Raw genomic sequence first — 26,158 nt, 5'->3', positions numbered from 1 at the left:
CTAACATATAAATGAACATATGTGCATAAGTATAGTTTGATTTAAAAAGGTAAAATAATGGTTTTGCAAGATATCTAGGAGTTTTGAACAATAATTTAGAGTGACTTGAAGTCATTAAACATTTCAAAACTAATACTTCTGTTATCCAAGTATTTTAAGATAGAAAACCATCTCATGTGACACCTTTTGAAATATGTGAAATCTACTGAGTGAAAACACAGTTATAAAATACATAAGATTGATTTAATAACATATTGTTTTCTACTTGTATTCCCCCCCCCCCATTAAAGCATTTAAAATCCTTTAAAACATTGATTAAGGGGTATGAACTCACCTGAAGTTGGTGATTGGAATGAACTGAACGGTATAGGATGGCTAGTTGTCAAGCGAGGACTTGTGCACACACTACGATCCTAATGAACATATAATCACACATATATGCACTCAATTAGACTCAAATGACTAATTGATAATGTTTAAGACATCCTAGACATAATTAACACTTTATATAAGTGTTTTAAGCCGAAAGGATTTCATCCAAGCTATTGTGGGACAGGGTATTTGTGTTTAGGGTTTCCAAAGGACCCTATATGAGAGTTTACTCTCCATAAACCATCACACATGGAGTTTACGGTTGTAAACTCTTGAGTTTACGGCCGTAAACTCCCAAACATGTGTGTTTGGTGTGTTTTGAAGTCCCAAATGCTTTCTAGAATTATCCTAACTTAGTGGCTATGTCCTTGGAAGGGTTTAAGGTCTAAAAGTGCTCCAAATAGGAGTTTACGGCCTCAAGGCCATTTCCCCTTGGAGTTTACGGTCGTAAACTTTCTTGGGGTGTGGTTTTTCTTGTTTTCAAGCTTCTTGCACTTGTGAGATATGTTCTAGACTTTTATTCCTAGCATATGAAGGCATTAGGCACACCTTAGTGCCCTTTTTAGGAGTTTACGGACCAAGAACCATGTCTTGGCCGTAAACTCACTTGGTTAAGTGATTTTGGTGTGGTTTGGTCCTTCCATTAAGTGGGTACAATTTCTTGTAAAGGTCTAGGGTTTTAGGTGTCATGAAAACACCCTTTATGTCCATTTATATGGAGTTTACGGCCTAAAGGAGTTCTGGGCCATAAACTCACTTTTGTTTGTGTCATTTGATGTGTTTAAGACCTTAATCTACTTGGGAAAATAGCCTAGATGCAAGCCTTAAAGTCCTAGAGCCTTAAAAGACCATTTAGGGTGTGAATATGGAGTTTACGGCCTAAGAGAGTTCTGGGCCGTAAACTCCCAATCTTGGGTGGATTTGTGTGTGTTTTCTTGTCCCTAACATGCATACATAATGGTCTAAGGCTTTATCATAGTACAAATGTCGGTTTTGGCTTCGTTTCGGGAGTTTACCGCCCAAGAACACCTTGGGGAGTAAACTCCTAGATCTAATGATTTAGCCATCTAAATCATGTTATAAGCATCTAATATGTATTCTAACACTACTAGAAAGAGTTACTCACAATCTGGGATAAAAACCCGAAGATCCGTCAGAGAGAAAATGGCTTTTCTCTAGTTGGAATTGTGAATAATGAATTAATTTAATTTAGAAAACTATTTATAGTCCTGAAATATTTTGACAGAAAATATTTTTATTCTCGAACTTGGACTGTAACATTATGAAACTTGAAATGTTCAAATTTCACAAACCCAGGAGCATCTCTCCTGATATCTCCTAACGTGTAAACCCTAATGTACACAAACTTGTTCGGAAAAGTATGAAAATCACTGAAATTGGACTGACTTCTATTGAATAGATATTGTTCGTACAAATGGAAATTTTGGGTTGTCACATCATCCCCCCGTTAGAAGGAATTTCGTCCCGAAATTAGAATGTAAGCAAATAAGAAGTTACAAATAACTAAGCAAAAAGGTGAGGGTATTTCAGTTTCATCTGATCCTCACGTTCCCAGGTGAATTCCGGTCCACGCTTTACGTTCCAGCGGACCTTCATTATCGGGATACGGCTCTGCTTTGTTTGCTTGACCTCTCGGTCCATGATCTCTACTGGTTCCTCCACGAAATTGAGGCTCTCGTTGATCTCGATCTCGTCGAGTGGGATAACAAGAGTCTCGTCGGATAGGCACTTTTTCAAGTTTGACACGTGGAAGGTAGGATGTACGTTACTGAGTTCGTTCGGTAAATTGAGCTTGTAAGCCACAGGGCCGATTCTTGCGAGAATCTCGAAAGGCCCTATGTATCTTGGATTGAGCTTCCCATGCTTTCCAAAGCGTATCAAGCCCTTCCAGGGTGAGACCTTCAGTAGGACTCGGTCGCCCACCTGGAACTCCAATGGTTTCCTACGCTTGTCGGCGTAGCTTTTCTGTCGGTCTCTAAAGGCTTTTAATCATTCACGAATTTGAACGATCTTCTCTTTCGTTTCCCAAATGATTTCCGGACCCGTGAGAGTGCTTTCGGGAACTCGTCCCTTAGCTAACTGGGTATCACCCACTTCAGCCCAGCACAGAGGGGATCTGCACTTTCAGCCATAAAGGGCCTCGAATGGAGCTGCCTTTATGCTCGTCTGATAACTGTTGTTGTAGGAAAATTCAACAAGGGGTAAATGAGTATCCCAAGCTTTTCCAAAGTCTATCACGTAGGCGTGCAACATATCTTCTAAGGTTTGGATAGTTCTCTCACTTTGCCCGTCGGTCTGTGGATGGTAGGCTGTACTCATGTCCAGCCTAGTTCCTAGGGAATTTTGTAATGATTGCCAGAACCTCGAAGTGAATCTACTATCTCGGTCTGAGATGATAGATAAAGGAACACCGTGCAGCCTTACAATCTCCCTAATGTAAGTTCTGGTAAGTTTCTCCATCTTGTCTGTTTCCTTGATCGGTAGGAAGTGTGCAAACTTGGTCAGTCTATCGCCGATGACCCATGTGGAATCAAGTCCACCCGTCGTCTTGGGCAACTTGGTTATGAAGTCCATAGTGATCCGCTCCCACTTCCATTCTGGTATCTCCGGTTGTTGTAGAAGACCGGAGGGTTTCTGGTATTCGACATTGACCTTTGCGCAAGTAAGGCATTTACTCACGAAGGTAGCAATATCTGCTTTCATGTTAGGCCACCAGTATAACTTTTTAAGATCCAGATACATCTTATATGAACCCGGGTGGACGGAATAACGAGTGTTGTGAGCTTCGGTCATGACCAAGTCTCTGAAGCCACCGTGTTTCGGTGTCCAGATCCGATCCATGAGGTATAAGGCTCCGCCACCCTTGACTTCCAAGTTCTTATCCATCCCTCTAAGGGATTCACCAGCCACGTTTTCAGGTTTCAAAGCGTCGAGCTGAGCCTCCTTTATTTGTGTGGACAAGTGCGAATGGATAGTTAGAGTCAAAGATTTGACTCTACGACCAGTATATTCTTTCCGAATTAGGGCGTCGGCTACTACATTGGCTTTACCCGGATGATAACAAATTTCGCATTCGTAATCACTAAGTAGCTCGACCCACCGTCGTTGTTTCATGTTGAGCTCTTTCTGGTCGAAAATGTGTTGTAGACTCTTATGGTCTGTAAAGATCGTGCTTTTTGTACCGTATAGGTAATGTCTCCAGATCTTCAGAGCAAACACAACTGCTCCTAGCTCAAGATCGTGGGTTGTGTAGTTAACCTCATGTGTCTTTAGCTGTCTCGAGGCATAGGCTATGACTTTACCTCGCTGCATCAGAACACATCCGAGTCCTTGATTGGATGCATCGCAATAGACAATGAAGTCTTCTATTCCTTCGGGAAGGGATAGTATCGGGGCAGTGCACAAGGCTCGTTTGAGCGTTTGGAACGCTTTTTCCTGTTTCTCTTCCCAGTCGGAGGCCACGCCTTTCTGGGTCAGGGTTGTAAGAGGTTACGCTATGCTGGAGAAGTTATGAATGAGCCTGCGATAGTAGCCAGCTAGACCTAGAAATTGACGAATTTTAGTAGGTGTCTTTGGTGCTGACCAGTTCTCGATGGCCTTAATTTTGGAAGGGTCCACGTGTATACCTTCTTCGCTAACCACATGGCCAAAAAATTCGACTCGCCGAATCCAAAATTCGCACTTCGAGAACTTTGCGTAGAGCTTCTCGGCTCGTAATGTTTCTAAGATTTTACGGATATGTTGACCATGCTCCTCCTTACTTCAAGAGTAGATGAGTATGTCATCAATGAAGACGATGACAAACTGATCCAAGTAAGGATGACACACCCTATTCATCAGATCCATGAATACTGCGGGCACGTTAGTTAATCCGAATGGCATCACTACAAACTCGTAGTGCCCATAACAAGTTCAGAAGGCTGTCTTGGGAACATCTTCCTCTAACACTCGTAGTTGGTGGTATCCGGATCGCAGATCTATCTTCGAGAAGTAGTTGGCTCCTTGAAGTTGATCGAATAAATCGTCAATGCGGGGCAAGGGATAACGATTTTTAATGGTAAGTTTGTTGAGTTCTCTATAGTCGATGCACATGCGAAACGATCCATCTTTCTTCTTGACGAACAAGACCGGTGCTCCCCATGGTGAGAAGCTTGGTCGAATGAATCCCTTCTTGAGAAGTTCGTTAAGTTGACTGGAAAGTTCCTGCATTTCACCTGGTGCCAGACGATACGGGGATTTGGCTACTGGGGTAGCCCCTGGCACTAAGTCGATTCTGAATTCGACTTGGCGTTGTGGTGGTAAACCGGGAAGTTCTTCTGGGAATATGTCGGGAAAGTCGCGTACTTCTGGGATTTTCTGAATGTCTTTCAGTTCTTGACTGGTATCGACGACGTGTGCGAGAAATGCATGGTACTCTTTTCGCAAGCACTTCCGGGCTTGAATGCATGAAATGATGCGAAGGCTCATACTAGGTTTGTCGCCGTAGATAATTAAAGTTTCGTTGTTAGGAAGGTTAAGACGAACTGCTTTTTCGAAGCACATAATGTCGGCACGCAGAAGACTCAACCAATCCATACCGATGATGACGTCGAAACATTTAATGGTGACTGGCATGAGATCTATCTTGAAAGTATGGCCATCTAAAGTTAAGGTACAACCTACGTATATGCAGTTTGTATTCTCTATTTTCCCGTTAGCCATTTCTACTGAGAATGAATTATCTAATGCACATGGTTTTTGTTTAAGCAGGTGTGCAAATTTGTGACTTACAAAACTTTTCTCGGCTCCACTATCGAAAAGTATGAAAGCATATGAGTTATCAAGGAGGAACGTACCAGTAACTATCGTTGGATCAGCTACTTCTTCCTCGTGGCCTAGGGCCATAACTCTTCCTACCCCTCCAGCCATTCCTGCTTTAGGGCAGTTCCTCTTGTAGTGGCCCACTTCGCCACAACCATAGCAAGTTTGGCCCATACCAGCGTTAGTTGCCTGGGCGGCTTGAGCTGTTGGAGTCTGGCAGAAACGGGCGGTGTGCCCCTTCCGGTTGCAGTTGGTGCATTGCATCTCCCTGCAAGGCCCGCGGTGGTGGAAGTTGCACTTGGTGCACTTCGGGAGAGACCCAGCATAAGTTTTTGCTGGTAAGGGGTTCGTAGGGACAGCGGGAGTCACTGTGGCAGCATTGATTGCCACAAGTTGTTGTCTCTTGGAGGATCCTTGCGGAGCCCCTCTTTTCCTTTTATTCCACCCCTTCTTGTGGTAGTCGGGGTTGGATTTTTGTGGTATGGGTGTAGGAATTGTTGTGTTCTGGGGTTTCCGGTGATCGATAAGAGATTGTGCCAGTTCCTTGGCACTATCAAAGGTAATAGGCCTGGAAGCGATCACACTTGACTGGATCTGGGGCGACAGTCCCCAGATATATCTCTCGATCTTTTTGCTTTGGAGAGCCACCATGTCGGGGCATAAGTTTGCCAAATCACAGAACCTATTTGTGTAGGTAGTGATGTCGGATCCAACCATTTGTAGACCCCAGAATTCTTGCTCGAGCTTTTGTATTTCACCTCGAGGACAGTATTCCTTCATCAGCATGTCTTTCAACTTTTCCCAGCCGATGGAATACGCCACAACCAAAGTTAGATAGTTAACATGGCTGTTCCACCATGTTAGTGCTCGGTCAGAGAAGGTACAAGTTGCAAACTTGACTTTGCTGCCCTCCTGACAAGCACAGATTTCAAAGACGGATTCCATCTTCTCAATCCATTGTTTCAACACCATAACACCCCCAGTTCCATTGAAGCTACGGGGTTTGGCGTTAGTGAAGTCTTTGTAGGTGCATTCACGAGGGTGTCCATGGATTTCGCCGTGGTTTGAGGGTGGTGCACCTTTCCTTGATCCACTAGGGGCAAGAGCGTTGATTGCTGACACAGCAGTTGCAACCGCTGCTGTGAAAGCCGCCTGGAACATAGTGGCATCAAAAGGATTTGGTGGTTGAAGAGGTACAGGTGGTGGTGGAGGTGGTGGTATTGGTGTTGCGTTGTTTGGGTTCCTCCTTGGGTTCCTGCGTGGCGGCATCTTTAACTATACGTTTAAAAGATGACGACATGGATAAGAATAAATGATTAACGAATGTGTCTCATGGACTAAATCCCCATAGTCCAACAACAGAAACAATAGCATTACTAAATGAAGAAGATAGCATTTGGATAATAATTTCCATAAGATGAGATATCTGTCAATAATACTGGAATTACAGATGTAACAAGTTCGGGAAAAATGGCTTAGAAGTAGGCCTTACATCAACCATGATGGAAAATTTTGACAGAATTTAGACTAGATCAAGACCTAACAGGTCTAAGATTTATACAGATAGGAAATTAGACCTAAGTTTTACATAAACTAGGTTATATCCAAAAGATGAGTCGACGAGATTCTATCGGCGACGAGAACTGCTAGCATGAGTCCTCGATCCCGACAGTAGACGTTCAATGTCCCTTATACGCCTGTCCGACCTTGCTTGCTGAGTTCGAAGTTCTCTAACTTCCGCTTGGGTTTCAGCAAGTTCCCTTTGCAGATTTGCATTGCGGACCAGAGTCCTTTCATGAGCAGACTCTAGTTGGCGAATGTGGACAGTGTTAACACCAGAGCTGGCGTCAACTTCCAAAACTTGATTGATAGCCGCCTGAGCTATTATCGAGTTCCTAGACATCCTACGCACCATGATTGGTAGGACTCTATCAGCAGAACCTCCTTCAGTGAGGTTGTAGAAACTTCGGTCTCCATTGTAGGGAATGGGCTGACCCTGTTCATGACTCCATGAAATCAACTTAGTGGCCCACAGAGGTGTGGGTCCTTGAAACACAGGGCGAGGGTTTAGGTTTGGGTTTTGAGCAGCTGGGGGTAGGTTGTTGACTTCTGGCTCCGAGTTAGAGCTATCAGAAAAACCTTCAGCATGGTGATCATCCAAAGGAATTGGGTGACCATCTTCTGGTTCAGCCTCTAGCCAACCAGCATTGCCTTGGTTCGGGAAGTACGGATCGCCATGGTGAAATCCAGCCATTTTAATCTACGCGAGAAAAGGGATATAAGAAATAGCTAAGATAGACGAACTACTAAGATAATTACAGTAAGATCAAATACCCATATGGTATTCCTTTATGGTTGTGTTGGTAAGTTTTTAGACTTGTTGCCATATCACAACCATTCTTGGGCATATTCTAATCACTCCTCGGACCAGCATAGTTGATCAGATTATGCCATTCCTAAGACTGACCATATATCCCCAGGCTTACTTGTGATATTCAACAATCGTAATACTTTTGTTCTTGTCGTTGTGACACTGATTTTAGTATGAATGCAGGCACGTATACTTACTTAAATATTTTATTATTTAAAAGTATAACTCTAAGACAGAGTGTTTTAATCCCATGTATTTATAGTTAGTATATCTTTTATGGGTTGATATACTTAATTCACTATAAACAAAGCTCTGATACCAATCTGTCACACCCCAAAACCACGAACGGCGGAAACGTTCAGGGGTGGAGGACGTCATGTACAGTATCACAACAGTGTAATATAATAAACAAGCAACAACATCATCCATTGCATTATAAGTAAAGTTTTATACATGTGTGTTCTTTCATTGTAATAAGACACCAAAAATATACAATCAAAATAAAAGACGAGACTTGTCTGCTCCGTCTTCTCAAAACCTGGCCTCCGTACCTGTCTACTGATGACCTGAGAATACAAGTTATTTTGAAAGCGAGTATCAGCTTTAAATCTGGTGAATTTATAAGTATATAAGTGTCATTGCCTTGTTTGTGAAAATCTGTTATGAAAGCCATGTAACCTTTAAATGAAAATGTTGAGGTAAGTATGAAATCCCTAGAAAAACCCTTATTTTCTATAAGTATGAAATGTAGTCTTCTACCAAGACCCAAATGTTCTGTTTGTAAAATGATAGTTTTTCCTTTGTGTTGACTAGTACTAAAAGTGCTTAATCTAACTCATCGTTTATGTGATTGTATCACAAATTAAAGTAAACAGGAAAAATGTAATATTGTAAGTGTTGTCACTGGGTACTAGGACCAACATAGCATCGCTTTAAGCGAAATATATAACCTAACTAGGTTATAACCCGTGGACACCACGGGATGGAAATTTAAAAATAATTAAATTAAATTATAATTATAAGTTAATTATTGAACAACGTTTTGTCTGTAATTTGATAGTGATATAATGATTGGTTGAAATTATGAAATGAGAATGGTTTAAATATGAAATCAGTAATATGTATTTATAGATATGTTATCAAGTTATCATTTTGTATCATGCAATATGAATTTAAATAAAACATTAACATAAGTTGATAGGAATAATAAATTTGTTAAATTTTTTTATAAATTTCTAAAAACTTCTTTATACACGACATTGGATGTTTTATTTGATAGTCTACCATGGTTATCTAAAATTAACAATTTTAATCCCTCTCTACTTTGAACTCTAGATAAAGCAACATACAATTGGCCATGTGTAAAAACAGGATCTTTGAGAAACAATCCAACCTTCGATAAAGACTGTCCTTGGCTCTTGTTAATTGTCATTGCAAAACATACAACCAATGGAAATTGTCTTCTTTGGAATTTGAACTGGGATCTTGTTTTCAGTAGGAGTTAAAGACATTCTTGGAATGAAAGTCCGGTTTCCAATATTACTTCTAGATATGATAACCGCCTCGATAACTCGTTTACCCAAAGATATGACCTGTAGTCTAGTGCCATTGCATAAGCCATTTTTCTGATCAATGTTTCTCAATAACATAACTGGAACACCGACTTTTAAAATTAGATTATGATTTGGCATACCTGAGATTTTAAGACCATTTAAAACATCAGGTGAGTATAAATTTGCATCAAACTGATCATGGACAAACTCAGATTGGCAGAGGCTATCTGAACTCAAATATTCTTTTTGCTCTCCTGGAATCAATTTTAGCAACCGATCATTTATTTCTTGGACAACTTCATTCTTGGGAGCAAGTATTGCTCTTTCTTGAAAATGACCCGCAATGTTGAAGTTTTCAAGAATGGAAGGATATACAAAATTGATTAATGAACCAATAGGATCACATGGATCATTAATGAGAATATCTTCTGGAATATCAACAATTGCTTCACCATCATTCGGACCACCAAGATTACCTTCTCCTATGTCCAAAAGCCAGTTTGAAAAACTCTTTATTCGATGATGAACATCAGATGAATCGCTTCCAACAGTTAACCTCATGTTTTTTTGTTAATTTATGGACTTTGCATTGTTGCCATAAATACGAAGAACTTAAAGAAGCGTTAACAATGTTTTGTCTACTGCCACCCGGAACAACAGGTAGAATTTGTCTGAAATCACCTCCAAAAACAACCACTTTCCCTCCGAATGGAATATTTGAGTTTGTAGGATCGACAAATCTTAATATATCCTTTAAAGTTCGATCTAAAGCTTCGAATGCATGCTTGTGTACCATGGGTGCTTCATCCCAAATGATCAATGAGGCTTTTCTTACTAAACTCGCAAGATCACTCTTTGGATTTATTCTACAATACGAATCCTCGGTAAGATTTATGGGAATAATAAACCGAGAGTGTGCTGTCCTGCCTCCAGTTAATAATAATGAAGCAATCCCACTTGAAGCAACATTTAAAACAATCTCTCCTTTGGATCTAATTGCTGCAGAAATTGTCTTCCATAGAAATGTCTTACCCGTTCCACCATAACCATAAATAAAGAATACACCTCCCTTATTATTTTTAACCTTAGCCATTATATCAAGAAAAATGTTGCGTTGCTCGTCGGTTAATGAATCAAAGAGGCGATCAAACTCATTCTTCAAATTTGGTATGTCATAATCTAGCTCCTCGGCTATCAAACGATTGTTTGAAGATGAAACCAAATCAGCATCTGGGTAAGGCATCCTTCTATAGTTCTTGAGACTGGAATTGTTTCGGAGTAAAATTTGTTCTATCTCAAACAAAGTCAAGTTTTTAATTTGATCTTCGTTTAGTGATAAACCTGTACAAACAATACTATATTAGTAACAACAAATTAAAAAACAGATTAATTGGGACGTAAAATGTAATTTAGTGCATATTGGAAATTTATATGATATAATTTTATTAATAATTTAATAAACATATAATACCTGGAGACTTTAATCTCTTTTGTTGAGTATAAAGAATTCCATCTGACAGGTATTCCCATGTGTTTTCCCACACAATCTCTGGTTTACACAAACTGCTCGACAATAACATCGTAGCAAATAAGAAACGTAGATAAAAACCAGATCCAGAAACACTTGCTTCCTTAATTGCTTTGATGTATTCTTTGTCATCATCCAGAAGGCCCAGATTATAGCATGCATCTTTAAAAGAAGAACATATTTCACCATTGACTGTGCGAATTTCTTCGAAGGATTTTGGACCTTTCACTTTATTTAAAAGAATTCTTAAAAAATATGCTTCGCCAAGCTTAGGTGAAACGGAGTGAATTCTACCAATAGAATGTCCAATTTTCCTTGGCTGCCAACTTAGAAGTTTAGGTTTCCAAACAAACTTGGTAGGAAATTCAACATATGTAAGCTTTCGTGCTTCTTTATTGATCTCATTACACTTCATCCAAGATATGAACATTGAAGAAGCAACTGAAGGTCGGTCAAGAACATCTTCAATATCATCGTCTGCCTCATATACAACTTGTTGTTGACCAGGCAAATGAAAAGGTAGTCTAATCACAGCAGGATACCTATAATGAACATCATATTTAAAAATCCGCCACGATGCTTCACATGCAGATATATATCTACAATCATAGTATTCTTTGATTTCATCCACTGCATCGTTCTTATCAGAATCATTATTGTTGTGCACCATAGCAAAAGTTGCTCTATCAGGACCCTTGTTTATATATTTAAATAAATATTTTATAGATGATCCTTGATTGCACCATTCAACATTGATGTGTGCCTGGTATCTTTTTAACAAATATTTGTTGTATGGAACAACATTTCTGTTATCTAACCGAACACCAGATTTTTCAACAAAATTTCCATCATTTCTTCTTCTATATAAGGGAAAACCATCTGGATCAACTGAAGTATGATTACAGAATTGCTTTGGAAAGTTTTTAGAACACTTTCCGTCTACCATGCATGGACAATTGAAATTTTCAGCTCCACATGGACCGTGAATCATGAACTCTTTGACAAGTGAATACAATTCCCGATCTTCATCAATATCTGGAATCTCAGCAGAAATAATTGGATCTATATATTCAACTGTCGGAAGCTTGTAGTCAGAATGCATAAACAGACATATATGACTATGAGGTAGACCTCTTTTTTGAAATTCAATTGTGTAAACCACTGCATGTAAAAATATACAAATAGGATAAAAGTTAGCAACTAAAGAATGTGTGTGTGTGTGTATATATATATATATACATATATATATATATATATATATATATATATATAATTTTAAATACCTGCTTGAACCATGCCAAAAATTTCATTTTCCCTTAAATCTTTAATAAATGCATCCAACTTAATCTTAAATAACCTACATAATATATCCGGTCTATCCTCTGGATGAAGTGGAGTGTCGTTAAGAAACCTTTGAACTTCTGGCCATTTTGGATTACACGTAAAGGTTATGAAAAAATCTGGATATCCAAACCATTTACATAACGACATGGCATCCAAATAGTTTTGCATCATATAACGTGCACCACCTGTAAATGAAGAAGGTAAGATCACACGTTGCCCAACATTTGAAATATATGTACTCCCAGATGCTTGGTGATTACGCAGATTGTCATACGACTCACATCTAAGAATTTTTTGTTGCTTACGTATAAAATATAATCGCTCACTTTCAATCATGGTATAACTATCAACCAAAAATTGTTGGAACAACCTTTTAGCATTAAGAATTAGTGAGAAGGATTGATCTCTATCTTGAATTCTGTAAGCAAAAAATTCTCTCATTGTACATGTCGGGCGCTTGCTGTTACTTGAAGATGTTACACCTCTATGAAGGATGTCAACTCTATAACCATCATCGCCATATGGAAATAGTAATGGATACTGAAGAGCAAGGTAAGAAGGATGTAATTCACTGATACGCTTTAGTAATCCTGATGAAGTTTCAACAATGATGTCTCTTTTTTCAATTGAATCACAAATGTCACCAACAATTAAAGCGGCTATCTCAGAAGAAGTTGGTAAGTTATATGTCCTTCCATCTTGTTCTCTTTTTCCAATTAATCTTAACTTTAAATTAGCACCAGGATTTTCATGAAGATTATCTCTTACCATCCTATAAGACTTGACCAACGCATTGTTTGAATCTAACATAACTTTCAAAAATTCTATAATCTGGAGATCATATGATCTTGAAGTTGATGATGAAGCGCGTGTTGTTCCACTGAAAATATTATGTAAATTATTTATTGTTAGTAAATAATCAAAAATGAATTTAAATGGTTTACTAAAGTTAATTGTAAAAATATACCCAATACTTGTCGATCTATTTGAAATTTCGTTATCCGTATCATATATGTATAACTGACAGAATTTTGGTGTACATCCACTTGAAGGCAGAAGACTTCCCATACTATGATAATTTTGACCGCTAATTCTAAATATGTATGGTGCGTTGCCGGTGTTGATAGTTGAATCAACTTTGCCTCCCATGGATGTAAATGAAAACATTGAATTGTAACGTCGAATGTTCTTCATAAAGTGCTTGCTTTTAGAATCTACTGAATGGTAAAGATTTTTGTAAGACGACGGTGCTTCTTTTAAGGGTGGTAGTTCAACTTTGCCGTAACCACAACATAACGAATAAGATGTATTCCCTTTTTTTTGCCTCTAACTGATTCATCTGTCCATAGTTTTGCATGACAAATCTGACATACAACAATCTGGTCTCCATGATCCAAGTAATCTGTTGAATATCATATATAAATAAAAAAAAATGATGAATATAATTAAAAATAAAAAAAATGAAAGTATTAATTTTTCTATAATTATGATCACCTTTTGAAGTACCACGAAAAACATCTTCAATAATATGCTCATCATTAATTTCTTCATCTAATGTCAAGTCAATCATAGGTATAGGAGATATATGTGTAGTCTTCCTTTTTAATTGATGTTTTCCTCTTGGTAACTTGATTGATGAAGATTTTTGAATTATGGTTGAATGACCGGTGGATGTCATGCCAAGACCAAACACTGAATTATCATTGTTAATAGATAGCGGTGTTTGAATGTTGTTATTACAAATATAATTTCCTGGGAACATAAAAATACAAATTAGAATGTTAGGATTTGTTATAGACTACACAAATGTGAAACATATATTTAAGAATTTGTCTATATACAAATGCATACCATTTGAAATGTTAGATAGAGGATTTCTAACATTTATATTTGTAGCAGGAGAATGAATAGTTGTATGTTCATATACAAACGATTTGATTGAATTTATATTTTCCTTATCTGATCTACCGTTTCTGTAGTTATCTACAGAGAGTAAATGATGACGACGATTGTAGACATCTGTTATGTAATGAAAAAAATAGTTAGTAAGAAAAACAAGAATAATAATTATTATAGAATAGAATAATTTTAATAATATATGAATTTGAAATAAATTATATAGCTAAAAAACAATTATAAAACAAACTAATAATAATACCGTTTTTTGACATGTAAGAAACATGTGTAATAGATGATTTTTGATGCGTAGAAGTGTTGGAATTTTTTTTGGATTTTTTATTATCCAAATACAACTTTCTAATTTTTCTCCTCTCTTTAGCATTTGTAGAATCTGTAGTGTTAATTGAACCTGTAAAATAATAGTATAAAATTTAACGACATTATTTATATAAAGTTAAATATATTAAGTTTTATAAAACTTTATATATATTAAACATAATTATGAACAACAGAATCAAAATAAATAAATAAAACATATTACATATGTAAAAAAGGTAAGAAAATTACCGTATTGGCTAAAATGAATACCATGTGCAATAGGTATAGGTTGAGAAGATTCTGCAGTATAGATTTTCTTGGATTTTTTATTATCCAAGTATAACTTTCGTTTTTTTATTCTTTCTCTAGCGTATATGGCGTCCATGGTCTTGTTTGATAAAAATGAAAAATAATAAAGTAAAACGGAAAATCAATAATTTGATTGTTCGGGATGAATTTATATATTTAGTAATTAGATTATTTTTTTCTAAAATTGAGTTACTATCAAATAGTTAATATATGATATTTCTAAATGATGTAAAGAAATTAGTCATAGTGGATAAATTAATAATTTAAAATTTTATATAATTTTTGTTTAATTTGACAGCGTAATATTATAAGATATTATAACATACAAGTCTAATTAATGAGTAATATTTATTTATGATGTTATTTAGAAAAAACATTAAAATATTTCATATGTTTTTTTAAGTTTTAAATTAAGTTTAAAATAAAGTGAAATGTATATACATACGAACGGTATAGACGTAATACACTTTCCCAATATATCATTGCATTACACATGCGAATAACCCTAAGACGCTCTCATTTTTCTGGCACAACACACAAACTCTGTTTGTTCTCTATTTTTCAATCTGATTTCAAGGTCGTCTACATCGATTAAAGATCATAAACCAATAATTCAAGTTATTGTATTTGAAACAAATTAGATTGAAGAAGTATTGTTTCCGGCGACTGAAAATCAGGTAGAAAATTCAGAAATTGGAGCCGTTAATAGAAATACGAAGGTAAGATTCAACACATGAATGTATATATTGTTCGTATTTCTTAATTTTTGTAACAAAAGATACATGTTTCGGAAGAATAACTAACCTGTTGAAGATTGATGAACAAATTCTTTGAAATTGAATTAGGGCAAAATACGTTCTTAAAATGAAATGAATAGTCTCTGTATTTGAAATGATCAGCTAATTTGTAAGGTTTGAGAAAATATAGTTATTCAATTTTTGAATTCAAAAATGCTATAAATTAGGAGACGAATCTTCATCGTATATATTCAATATAAAATAGGTGTTTTGTTAATTATTTACTTTCCCTGATATGGTATGAGAAACAATCGCTAAGTTTGTGGAAATGATCTTAAATTCTATAACCCACAAAGTAATTTTATTTTATATATTTGAAATTCGAATAGTTATTTTTATTTATTTATTATTTTATTTATTTGATGTTTCAGGGAAAAAGCAACATAGAAGAAATGATGTTCATAAAATTTTGTCTGGGAATGGAATTGTCAATTTTGTTGTTTGATTTTGTTGTATTCCATTCCACATTGCTGATATAATTCAAAAGAATTCGTCAATTGTTTGAAGAAACTTCTAATGTAGTTCAACACTTAACCATAGCAAGTAAGTTTTTAATAGCTTGCATTTCTTTTCACATTCCTTCAATCTGTTGAGATGAAGTAACATTTTATTCATAGTATAAAAATATAATTTGATTAATCTGTCAATTTCAAGGGATATCTATTAGGATGTTGTTGTGCTAAGTGTAAACATGGAAGTTCAATATCCATTTTAGATAGATTTCTTTCAGTTTAAGCCTTATTATACCGGGTATTTATAATTTTACAAAATGATGTTTTATTTATAATTATGAATATGAATGTTTGTGTTCCGAATAGTACAAAGTATTGGGTCTGCATAATATGAAAATACTTGTTTAGAAAACAATTGCAGATTTTCAAATTGAATTACATTTTCTTTCAGCCAATGGTCTTGGAAACAGTTGTATGAAGCATGGATCTTTTGTGTAGAACAGTGAAGTAACAATTGCAGATTGTCAGATTGAATTACATTTTCTTAGACTTTCATGTTTTATGAATTTTTCCAGTCCCAAGGTCGTATGAAAGGAATTCATTTCCATATTTTCTTTTTGTTTTTTGTTAAAAGACGAAAACACCCTCAGCAAAGATAAATATTTAGTTATTTTTCTGTTTTTATACATTCATATTTGTTGGAACTTGATATTCATTTCATACTTTGTTTGGTTGTCAATTGGACAGATTTGTTTCATAGTCCTCTCCATTGGATTTGCTCGAGCTTCATTTACAAGTTTATAGAACAGAGACAATGGGTTGGGGTTTGCAAAAGCTTCAGATTTTGTAAAAAATTTAGACCTTAAGATAGCTAAATTTATGAGAACCAAGATAACATAGATAAAAAAAAAAGCAAATCTTGGTTCGGATATTGAAGAAGTCGGGCATACTTCTGAAGGGAGGTCTTTATTAGGTACAAATACAATTCATCTCCATGAGAGTTGCTGTATGCTTTGATAAAAATAAAAGTTTTACCAATAATCATACATACTTGTTTTAAAGTTTTTTAAAATGATTTTTGGTGTACATACAGGATGGGCTTGGTGATACCATTAGGGTTTCACTTACAGAACAGCAGATGAAGAAATAGATCTATGTAGAAAATTGGCAATTGTTGGTATGACAGCATCCCAAAATCGTCAAGGAGTGGTATGTTTTTTATTTGCATAATCTTGTACATAATAAAATACATATATTTTTCTATTTCGAAGTGTTATAAAAAATTTTATATTTTTGCTAAAACATTGATAATAATGATAAACAGTCTTATAAATATAAATTAAATAACAAAATAATTTCTAAATAATAAATTCATATTCATAAAATATTATGAATGTATGATAAACATACCATTAAAAAAAATAATATCCAAACAAATATTTGAAACTTCAAAACCACAATGTCCAAGTACGGAATGAAAAATAAAATGCATAATCATTGTTTAAAAATCAAAATCCACTACCTTACGAAATTCATCTTAAATCCAACTCAGCCACTTTTTTCCAACTTTACCTTCACAACCTGGTTAATGCGTCCTTCTGGTGAAATTTTTGGAGTTTTTGAAGATGATGAGTTTTCATTCAACTCCAAATCAAATACTTTTTCCAAATTTCTCTTCAAAACTTTTGGTGTATTCAAATTCTTCATGGGACTTGTTGCTGAATTTTTATCAACAGTGGAAGGTGTTATGTTGTCATCTGTCCCAGAAATTGCATCCTAAAAATAATAACAATTGTACTTAATTAATTTATAAAGTCAACTAATATTTATAAAATAATTCAATGCAAGTATATTGTGTATATAACCTTCAAACTCCTAGTATCTTGTGATTCAAAATCTGTTTCAGCAACATCAAATGACTGTGAATTGCCAACCTGAATAATTAAAAATTAAAAATATTAATAATAAAAAATATGAATAGCAAATCAGCATATTAAATAAAACTGTAAACATTTATACCGTTAACCCTAGTATTTAGTAAATACAATAGAGTTTTTGTATACACAAAGATACAAAAAAGATCATAATAATAATAATAATAATAATAATTTATAATAACCTGTGAAACGGTCAACTTATTTTCCAGTTCTTCAATCAACTTTTCATCATCACTCACTCTACATATACTATATTGGTTGTTCTTTTTTGAGACGTTGAAGTTTTTGATTGATATTTTAAACGCCAATTTCAACCCTTTCAGTGCATTTATCTCTCCAGGATAGAAAGCAGTACTAAAACCAAGCTACAATAAAAAAAAAGTAAAAAAAAAAAAGATTGGTTAAAATAAATTCATTAAGTGTAAGTATTAATTAATTATAATTAAGGTGTACCACCTTTAATGTTTTTTTAAACAGATCCTTGGCTGATTTCTTCAAAAGATATTTTCCATCCCTTTCAAACATGGTTAAGGTAAGTGTACCGGTATTGTCTTGGACACGTATCGGAATCATAAATCTAAAAAATATGAAAATACAAAATAATTTTTATATATATGAAATATAATGTAAGTTATACTGATTAATTAGGAAATTAATAACCTCGGAATAACTGAAGTTTCAGTTTTTGTGCAGTCGTTATTATGACATTCATAACCATGAGTTAATTCATCAACATTAGGTTGATCGTCTGCACCAGGAGGCTTAAATGCTTTGTAGTTGCAATTTGTACATGCCAAGTAATGCCATGGTTCATTTTGTAAAATTCCCTTGATAGTGCCCACGATAATAAATGTATTTTTCTGTTCATTAAATTTATTTTGGTAATCCAATATATATATATATATAGAAAAAAGTAGGTTTATATTCATTATTGATTATAAAATATATAAAAACCACACCTCCACGGGTTCAGAAACATCAACAATTGTCTTCAACTGGAAATTAACCATGAAATCATCATGTTCAGAAACTTTATTAGACTTCAAAAGTGTGAATGTATTTGTAGATGAATCAGGGCTATCATCTCCATCCAAACTGTTTGTTAAAAAAAATAACTAATGTTACTGACATAAAACTTAATTGTTGAAATAAAAATGAAATAACATAAATTAAATAATATTAGTCACATAAAAGAAAAATGTAGAAATTAGAATGAATTAACATAAATAAATAACATAAATTACCTTTTCTTAAACGCATTGATTTCATCAATGTCTGTGTTAATGAACAGCTTTGATACGGAAAAGTAGGTGTTAACTGTTGGACGATCTATAAAAAAGATTTCATTAAGTGTTATTTTAATGTGTAAAAAATAATATTTAATAACAAAATCATACAATATACCTCTCCAAATACTAAGTTTTGCAAATTGAAGGATAACAATCATACGAAGATTGTGTGGATTGTTATGAAGAAAGTCTTGCAGTTTGTAAGCAAAATGACCCCACAAATTGACATTGAGTTGCAAACCACTGCGAAATAAAAGTTTTAAATTAGATGAAATGATAATTATATAATGTAAATATCCAAAAAAAAATATATTAAAACAACAAACTTTGCATCTTGGATTTGGATGTTGAGCCTGTGTTTTTTCATATCTTCATTGTCTCGCCCCATCTCACCAATTGCAACGACTAATCCAATAACATCTATGAACAAAAAATAAGATTAATTAAATATTGTTATGAATTTAAAAATATGATATTTAATTCAAAAAATAAAATTTACCATAATTAATTAATTAATTAATATATAATAAAATGAAACTAATCGATAGCCATGTTTTGAGGATGGGCCAATGAGATAACAGACTGATAATCAACAAACTCAAAACCAAATGTAGGTCCAGAAAAATCATGAGACTCCGTAACAACAGTGTTATGGAGAAAAGTAAGTTTATGATCTTGCCGAGTCAAAGTAAAACCATTCATCCTTTGAGATGCAAAGCTTGGACATTTTATGTAAAATGCTAAGCCATCTTTTAGAATGTTTTTGAATCGATAGATGTTTTTTCTTAATACATTTGCTTGAATCTTAGTACCCTAAAAGAAGAATAATATATAAAATAATAAATAAATAATATTAAATTTTGCATCTTTAATGAATATATAGTGTTAAGTTGTAATATACCTGTTCATCTATTAAGATTAATTCAATGTTGAAAAGTTCGTCCTTGTTATAGAATGAAAAGAGGTTCCATAGGTTTATCACTCTTACTTTGATAGTCGAATCATCTTTAAGTACATCCAAATCTGAAATCAAAGTAACATCTGGTTGTGCCATCAATCTGCAAAGAAAAATCAAAAAAATAAAGGTTTAACTACTAAAAAGCAATGTAAAATAAGTTTAACTATTTATCAAATAACAACCAACCACATAACATCATGTAAAATGAATAATAATCAAAATGCAATAACAAATGTAATTAAATAAAAAAATAAATATATAGATCAAGTAAAAATAGAATCTGTTGAAAATACTTGTTCAGAAAAGAATTGCAGAGTTTCAGACTGAATTACATTTTCTTTCAGCCAATGGTCTTGAAAACTGTTGTATGAAACATTGATATTTTGCGTAGAAGAATCCTCTAACAATAGTTGGGTGCATTTCATTTAATTTTTTTTGAGTTTATGAAAAAATAATTATAACATGATTTTGTAAATTCATTTACAGGGATAAGATTGCTATGTGCAGTGAGAATAAGTATGAATTTCTAAACAGTTAAAGATGCACAATAAATGCAATTGTGTTCCTCATAGCAAGATCTTTTTCATTAAATTAAAGAGGTTACATTCTATCTTTCAATTTTTCAGTTTTGGTATACATATATAATAGTAATAGTTAGATTTTGGAAGAATATAGCAAGAATAGAGCTTTAATCAAGAATAATAGATTTAAAACATATAAAGTCGAAAATGATAACTTATATTGGAAGTATCGTTAGAAAAAACAAAAAAATGATTTACAGTCTCAACACAAACACAGAAAAAAAAAAAAGAACAAAGAATGATTGAAATAACAGAAAATGATGTAGAGTTTAATGTTTAAAGAAAAAAATAACCTTCTGATTTTATTGGAAAAGAATGTATTACTAACCTTCTGTAAATCAGAAGAGCAGAGCATATAAGAAACTCAAAGTCGAGAGAAAAGCAGTAGAGGATTATTTGCAATTCGATGGTTTCATATAAATACGCATAGATAATTCAGGAACAATAAATTTATTAATTGCAGAAAAGTATTTTTTTTAGCAGATTTGATTCCTGATTTTTATGGATATGATTAGTGGGGTAATCGATTTAAATTTGGAAATCAGAATAAAAAAAACGAATTTGTAGTTTACATTGTAGAAATCAATGATTTAGTTTAATTTTTTTCCTAATTGATAGGAGATGATATGCTAAGATTGACCATAAATATAGGAATGATATCAGTGTATATTTGAATTTTGCAGGTATTTCAAATTGTGTGAGCTAATTTATAGGAGGTGATGTATTCCGCTATGTGGTGCAAAGAATGGGCGGGAAAATGATGAATAAAAATTCTCTGGCAATGACACGTGTAAACTTGGAGGTGCAAAATAAGGACATGTGGCATGCAAAGTACTCTTTTATTAAGAATAGATGAACATCCGAAGATTGCCCAAAACAAGTATTAATGGAAGTGTCATCGCTGGGTACTAGGAGTAACACAATCATCGCAATAAGCGAAAGGTATAACCTAATGAACATCCGAAGATTGCCCAAAACAAGTATTAATGGAAGTGTCATCGTTGGGTACTAGGAGTAACACAATCATCGCAATAAGCGAAAGGTATAACCTAATGAACATCCGAAGATTGTCCAATTGTCCTCTGTAGCAGCAGCAGGTGGGTGGAAGGGTTAGTCCCAAATCGATCTACCTAATATACGTAGTAACCTCAGACCTCCGTAGATGGTCATCGACCACTGGTGCTAATCAGTGGGGTTCGGAATGGTAAGTCCCGCCTAGCTATCCCATTGAATCGAGATAGGAAAGACAATTTACACAGTAAATACTAATAAATCGTCTTCGTAGTTCTAAGTACAAGTATCCAGGTAAGTGAATACAGGATAATGCACCTATGTAAAAGTGTTCCTGTACGGTATTCATGTAAGTATGTCCATGTAACTGGTAAGTATATGTAAACATATTCATGTATCATGTAATCCTAAGTACGTGTACTCATGTATCATGTAAGGCATTAGTATAGACTCATGAATGAACTGACTCTGGTGTGATTCCTTGTAATAGAAGTATTGTTTGATATCTTCACATTATCCCTATGATAATTTACTGGGAAGTATGTGGTTGTCCAAGTAGATTTATGCACCCTCGATACACCAGGGTACGGGAAACTGAATGAAGGATGAAAACTATAGCCTCTAACATATAAATGAACATATGTGCATAAGTATAGTTTGATTTAAAAAGGTAAAATAATGGTTTTGCAAGATATCTAGGAGTTTTGAACAATAATTTAGAGTGACTTGAAGTCATTAAACATTTCAAAACTAATACTTCTGTTATCCAAGTATTTTAAGATAGAAAACCATTTCATGTGACACCTTTTGAAATATGTGAAATCTACTGAGTGAAAACACAGTTATAAAATACATAAGATTGATTTAATAACATATTGTTTTCTACTTGTATTCCCCCCCCCCCCATTAAAGCATTTAAAATCCTTTAAAACATTGATTAAGGGGTATGAACTCACCTGAAGTTGGTGATTGGAATGAACTGAACGGTATAGGATGGCTAGGTGTCAAGCGAGGACTTGTGCACACACTACGATCCTAATGAACATATAATCACACATATATGCACTCAATTAGACTCAAATGACTAATTGATAATGTTTAAGACATCCTAGACATAATTAACACTTTATATAAGTGTTTTAAGCCGAAAGGATTTCATCTAAGCTATTGTGGGACAGGGTATTTGTGTTTAGGGTTTCCAAAGGACCCTATATGAGAGTTTACTCTCCATAAACCATCACGCATGGAGTTTACGGTTGTAAACTCTTGAGTTTACGGCCGTAAACTCCCAAACATGTGTGTTTGGTGTGTTTTGAAGTCCCAAATGCTTTCTAGAATTATTCTAACTTAGTGGCTATGTCCTTGGAAGGGTTTAAGGTCTAGAAGTGCTCCAAATAGGAGTTTACGGCCTCAAGGCCATTTCCCCTTGGAGTTTACGGCCGTAAACTCCCTTGGGGTGTGATTTTTGTTGTTTTCAAGCTTCTTGCACTTGTGAGATATGTTCTAGACTTTTATTCCTAGCATATGAAGGCATTAGGCACACCTTAGTGCCCTTTTTAGGAGTTTACGGCCCAAGAACCATGTCATGGCCGTAAACTCACTTGGTTAAGTGATTTTGGTGTGGTTTGGTCCTTCCATTAAGTGGGTAAAATTTCTTGTAAAGGTCTAGGGTTTTAGGTGTCATGAAAACACCCTTTATGTCCATTTATATGGAGTTTACGGCCTAAAGGAGTTCTGGGCCGTAAACTCACTTTTGTTTGTGTCATTTGATGTGTTTAAGACCTTAATCTACTTGGGAAAATAGCCTAGATGCAAGCCTTAAAGTCCTAGAGCCTTAAAAGACCATTTAGGGTGTGAATATGGAGTTTACGGCCTAAGAGAGTTCTGGGTCGTAAACTCCCAATCTTGGGTGGATTTGTGTGTGTTTTCTTGTCCCTAACATGCATACATAATGTTCTAAGGCTTTATCATAGTACAAATGTTGGTTTTGGCTTCGTTTCGGGAGTTTACCGCCCAAGAACACCTTGGGGAGTAAACTCCTAGATCTAATGATTTAGCCATCTAAATCATGTTATAAGCATCTAATATGTATTATAACACTACTAGAAAGAGTTACTCACAATCTGGGATAAAAACCCGAAGATCCATCGGAGAGAAAATGGCTTTTCTCTAGTTGGAATTGTGAATAATGTATTAATTTAATTCAGAAAACTATTTATAGTCCTGAAATATTTTGACAGAAAATATTTTTATTCTCGAACTTGGACTGTAACATTATGAAACTTGAAATGTTCAAATTTCACAAACCCAGGAGCATCCACTCTCCTGATATCTCCTAATGTGTAAACCCTAATGTACACAAACTTGTTCGGAAAAGTCTGAAAATCACTGAAATTGGACTAACTTCTATTGAATAGATATTGTTCGTACAAATGGAAATTTCGGGTTGTCACATAAAACGTGAAGTTTCAATACAATAACTTTTAGCCTTAGGTATCTAAATAAAAATTATAGACATCATTAAACCGTAAACGTACATAAAAAGAACGTCCAAATCTGACTTCGTATGAGGAAATTATGATTTTTCCAAAATCCGGATATAGCAGTAGACAGCTGAAAACTCGAAATAGAGATTGAGAGACTTTTGGCCGAAACAACCTAAATGAGAATTGAAGGTCTCAACAATAGTAGCGCAACGGTAAAAAGTTTGACGAAAACGGACATCGGATGAAGAAGTTATGGATTTAAGACGGAGTTTTCGTGTCCCGGCCTACTAGTAATAATATATTAATAATATATTAAAAATAAAGTCAGAATTAGCCAACGAAGTCTAAATTAGAGTTGTAGAGTATAATCTCACCTACGCCTCGATATAAACAACGTCAAAAACGGAGTTCGTATGCGAAAGTTATGAGTTTCTGAAGTTTGGGGCGCAAACCCCAAAGTTGCGCCAGACACCACGACGTGGTACAGTGCCACGACGTGGCAGGTGCTCTGGAGCCTGTCAGAACCACTTGCGATGACGCATGTAGTGACGACCAGCCACCATGACGTGGGAAAATGTGCCACGACATGGCGAGGGGCAAATTCAGCCCTATAAATAGAAATCGAAGGTATTAGATTTTGGTTGTTCAATTCTACCTTCCATGCCACTTTTACTCTGTGTCAAGCGTCCTAAGACTACCCCGAAGCCCCGGTAACACCTCCAACACATGACACATCCCGAAGTCCCGAGATCTCCGAGAAATCTACTTCTTTCCAGTCGAAGTTCTGATCGACTTTCGTCTCACCTTCTTCAATCTATCAAGTGAGTTCATGTAACAACCCGAAATTGTCCATCGCCGAAGACCCGTTCTACCCATAAAAATTCGTCGTTTATCAATTCGTTCCGATTTCGTTTTGGGTTAAATTATTTAAACTTTATGTTTTTTATAAACTAATGAGTGTCCAAACCCCTTAGGAACTCATGAAATTAGCCCAAAATGTTTATTTCAAAAATTTTAGAAACATCCTCGTCAGGTTACAGAAACTTAATCGGGTGCGACCAAAAGCCCCGTTTAATGCCGGTATCGGGTAGAATTCCACCGTGTCCAAGTTTTGAGACCTATTTAAACGTGTTCAAACTTTCATTTGAAGTTTTTGCTTCCTCTCTCTACTCTCTCTCTAACCTCTCTCCTCAAACCAAGTTTAAGGGTCCAAAATCATCAAATTGAAGCTCCAAATCACCAAGGTAACTACCCTAACTCCTAGTATAACATCTTAGGCCTTCAAATTCGAGTTCAAATCAAGGAATAGGACCATATTCATGATTTTACGGCCCTAGAACAGTCCTAGGCCGTGAACTCACATAAATTGGGTTTTAGAGCCCAAAAACCCTTCCAATCGACCTTTGGAGCTTAGATATGGCTTAATTGCTTAATGGAATGGACTTAGAATGCCTTAAACATGGATTTTGAAGAGTAAACATGATTTTACTGCCTAATAACATGCTTGGGCTGTAAACTCATATAAATGGGGTTTGTATGCCCTTCAACCCTTCCAAAACTCCATTGAAGCTTAGATATGAATTGTAGAATATTGGATTTGGCCTTGGAACACCTTGAACATTAAATTAGAGGAGTAAACATGAGTTTACTGCCCAAGAACATGCTTGGGCCGTAAACTCATTAACATGGGGAGTAAACTCCTTTTTAGTGTGTTAAAATGCCATTTACACACACCATAAGCCTTGGGATAAATTCTAGAAGTGACGACAAACAAGATTTGGACCTTAAAACATATTACATCCCCCATCTAAGGAGTTCACGACCATGAGGGGGTTCATGGGTCGTAAACTCCAAAAATCATGTCCAAAGTCCCCTAAAAATCCATACAAGGCTTGGGAAAAATCATTGGAATCACATATGATTGTTTAAGGACCAAAAAATTAAGGATTCTATGTGTGGGGGAGTTTACAGTCGTAAACTCCGATAAATGGTCCCTAAGTGAGTTTTAATTCCTTCTAAAGCCTAAAACCCAAGCCTAGCATTAATCCCAAATGTTGTGAAGCCATGTTGCACCCAAAAACACCATCTATGAGTTCACGGCCGTGAACTCATGTGGATGAGGTGTTAAGGGG

At 35.1% G+C, this 26,158-nt stretch overlaps 2 protein-coding genes across 2 annotated transcripts; both read right to left on the bottom strand.

The window, feature by feature from the left end:
• Positions 1-8,985: 8,985 nt before the first annotated feature.
• LOC145099265 (uncharacterized) lies at positions 8,986-13,138 on the bottom strand. The gene is made up of 5 exons (XM_079036857.1): positions 12,957-13,138; positions 11,929-12,869; positions 10,589-11,806; positions 9,674-10,458; positions 8,986-9,627 (listed from the first exon to the last, which is right to left on the bottom strand). Exons 1-5 carry the CDS (start codon positions 13,136-13,138, stop codon positions 8,986-8,988), a joined length of 3,768 nt encoding a protein of 1,255 aa, XP_078892983.1.
• A 4,174-nt stretch (positions 13,139-17,312) lies between these two features.
• LOC145099264 (replication protein A 70 kDa DNA-binding subunit B-like) lies at positions 17,313-20,181 on the bottom strand. Its single transcript, XM_079036855.1, has 11 exons — positions 19,892-20,181; positions 19,686-19,803; positions 19,317-19,410; positions 19,106-19,233; positions 18,946-19,030; positions 18,661-18,796; positions 18,362-18,561; positions 18,155-18,278; positions 17,884-18,066; positions 17,630-17,698; positions 17,313-17,540 (listed from the first exon to the last, which is right to left on the bottom strand). The coding sequence occupies exons 1-11, from the start codon at positions 20,042-20,044 to the stop codon at positions 17,313-17,315; spliced, it is 1,518 nt and encodes a 505-aa protein (XP_078892981.1). The 5' UTR covers positions 20,045-20,181.
• Between the last annotated feature and the right edge of the window lie 5,977 nt (positions 20,182-26,158).

The sequence above is a fragment of the Lactuca serriola genome, chromosome 4, assembly GCF_051521515.1.
Source record: "Lactuca serriola cultivar US96UC23 chromosome 4, Lser_US96UC23_V15, whole genome shotgun sequence".
Taxonomy (NCBI): domain Eukaryota; kingdom Viridiplantae; phylum Streptophyta; class Magnoliopsida; order Asterales; family Asteraceae; genus Lactuca; species Lactuca serriola.
The sequence above is the reverse complement of the archived record's forward strand: the minus strand, read 5'-3'. Positions and strand labels throughout refer to the sequence as shown.

Bases quoted from the DNA above. Each gene is read 5' to 3' on its own strand.
- LOC145099265 (XM_079036857.1), bottom strand. From the start codon at position 13,138: ATGGGAGGCAAAGTTGATTCAACTATCAACACCGGCAACGCACCATAC. The intron at 12,870-12,956 runs GTATATTTTTAC...TAATATTTTCAG, and splicing joins AATAGATCGACAAGTATTGG to TGGAACAACACGCGCTTCAT. The intron at 10,459-10,588 runs GTATTATATGTT...TTGTTTGTACAG, and splicing joins AAAGAGATTAAAGTCTCCAG to GTTTATCACTAAACGAAGAT.
- LOC145099264 (XM_079036855.1), bottom strand. From the start codon at position 20,044: ATGGCACAACCAGATGTTACTTTGATTTCAGATTTGGATGTACTTAAA. The intron at 18,797-18,945 runs GTAATTTATGTT...TTTAACAAACAG, and splicing joins ATCAATGCGTTTAAGAAAAG to TTTGGATGGAGATGATAGCC. The intron at 17,541-17,629 runs GTTATATACACA...TATTATTTTTAG, and splicing joins AAGATACTAGGAGTTTGAAG to GATGCAATTTCTGGGACAGA.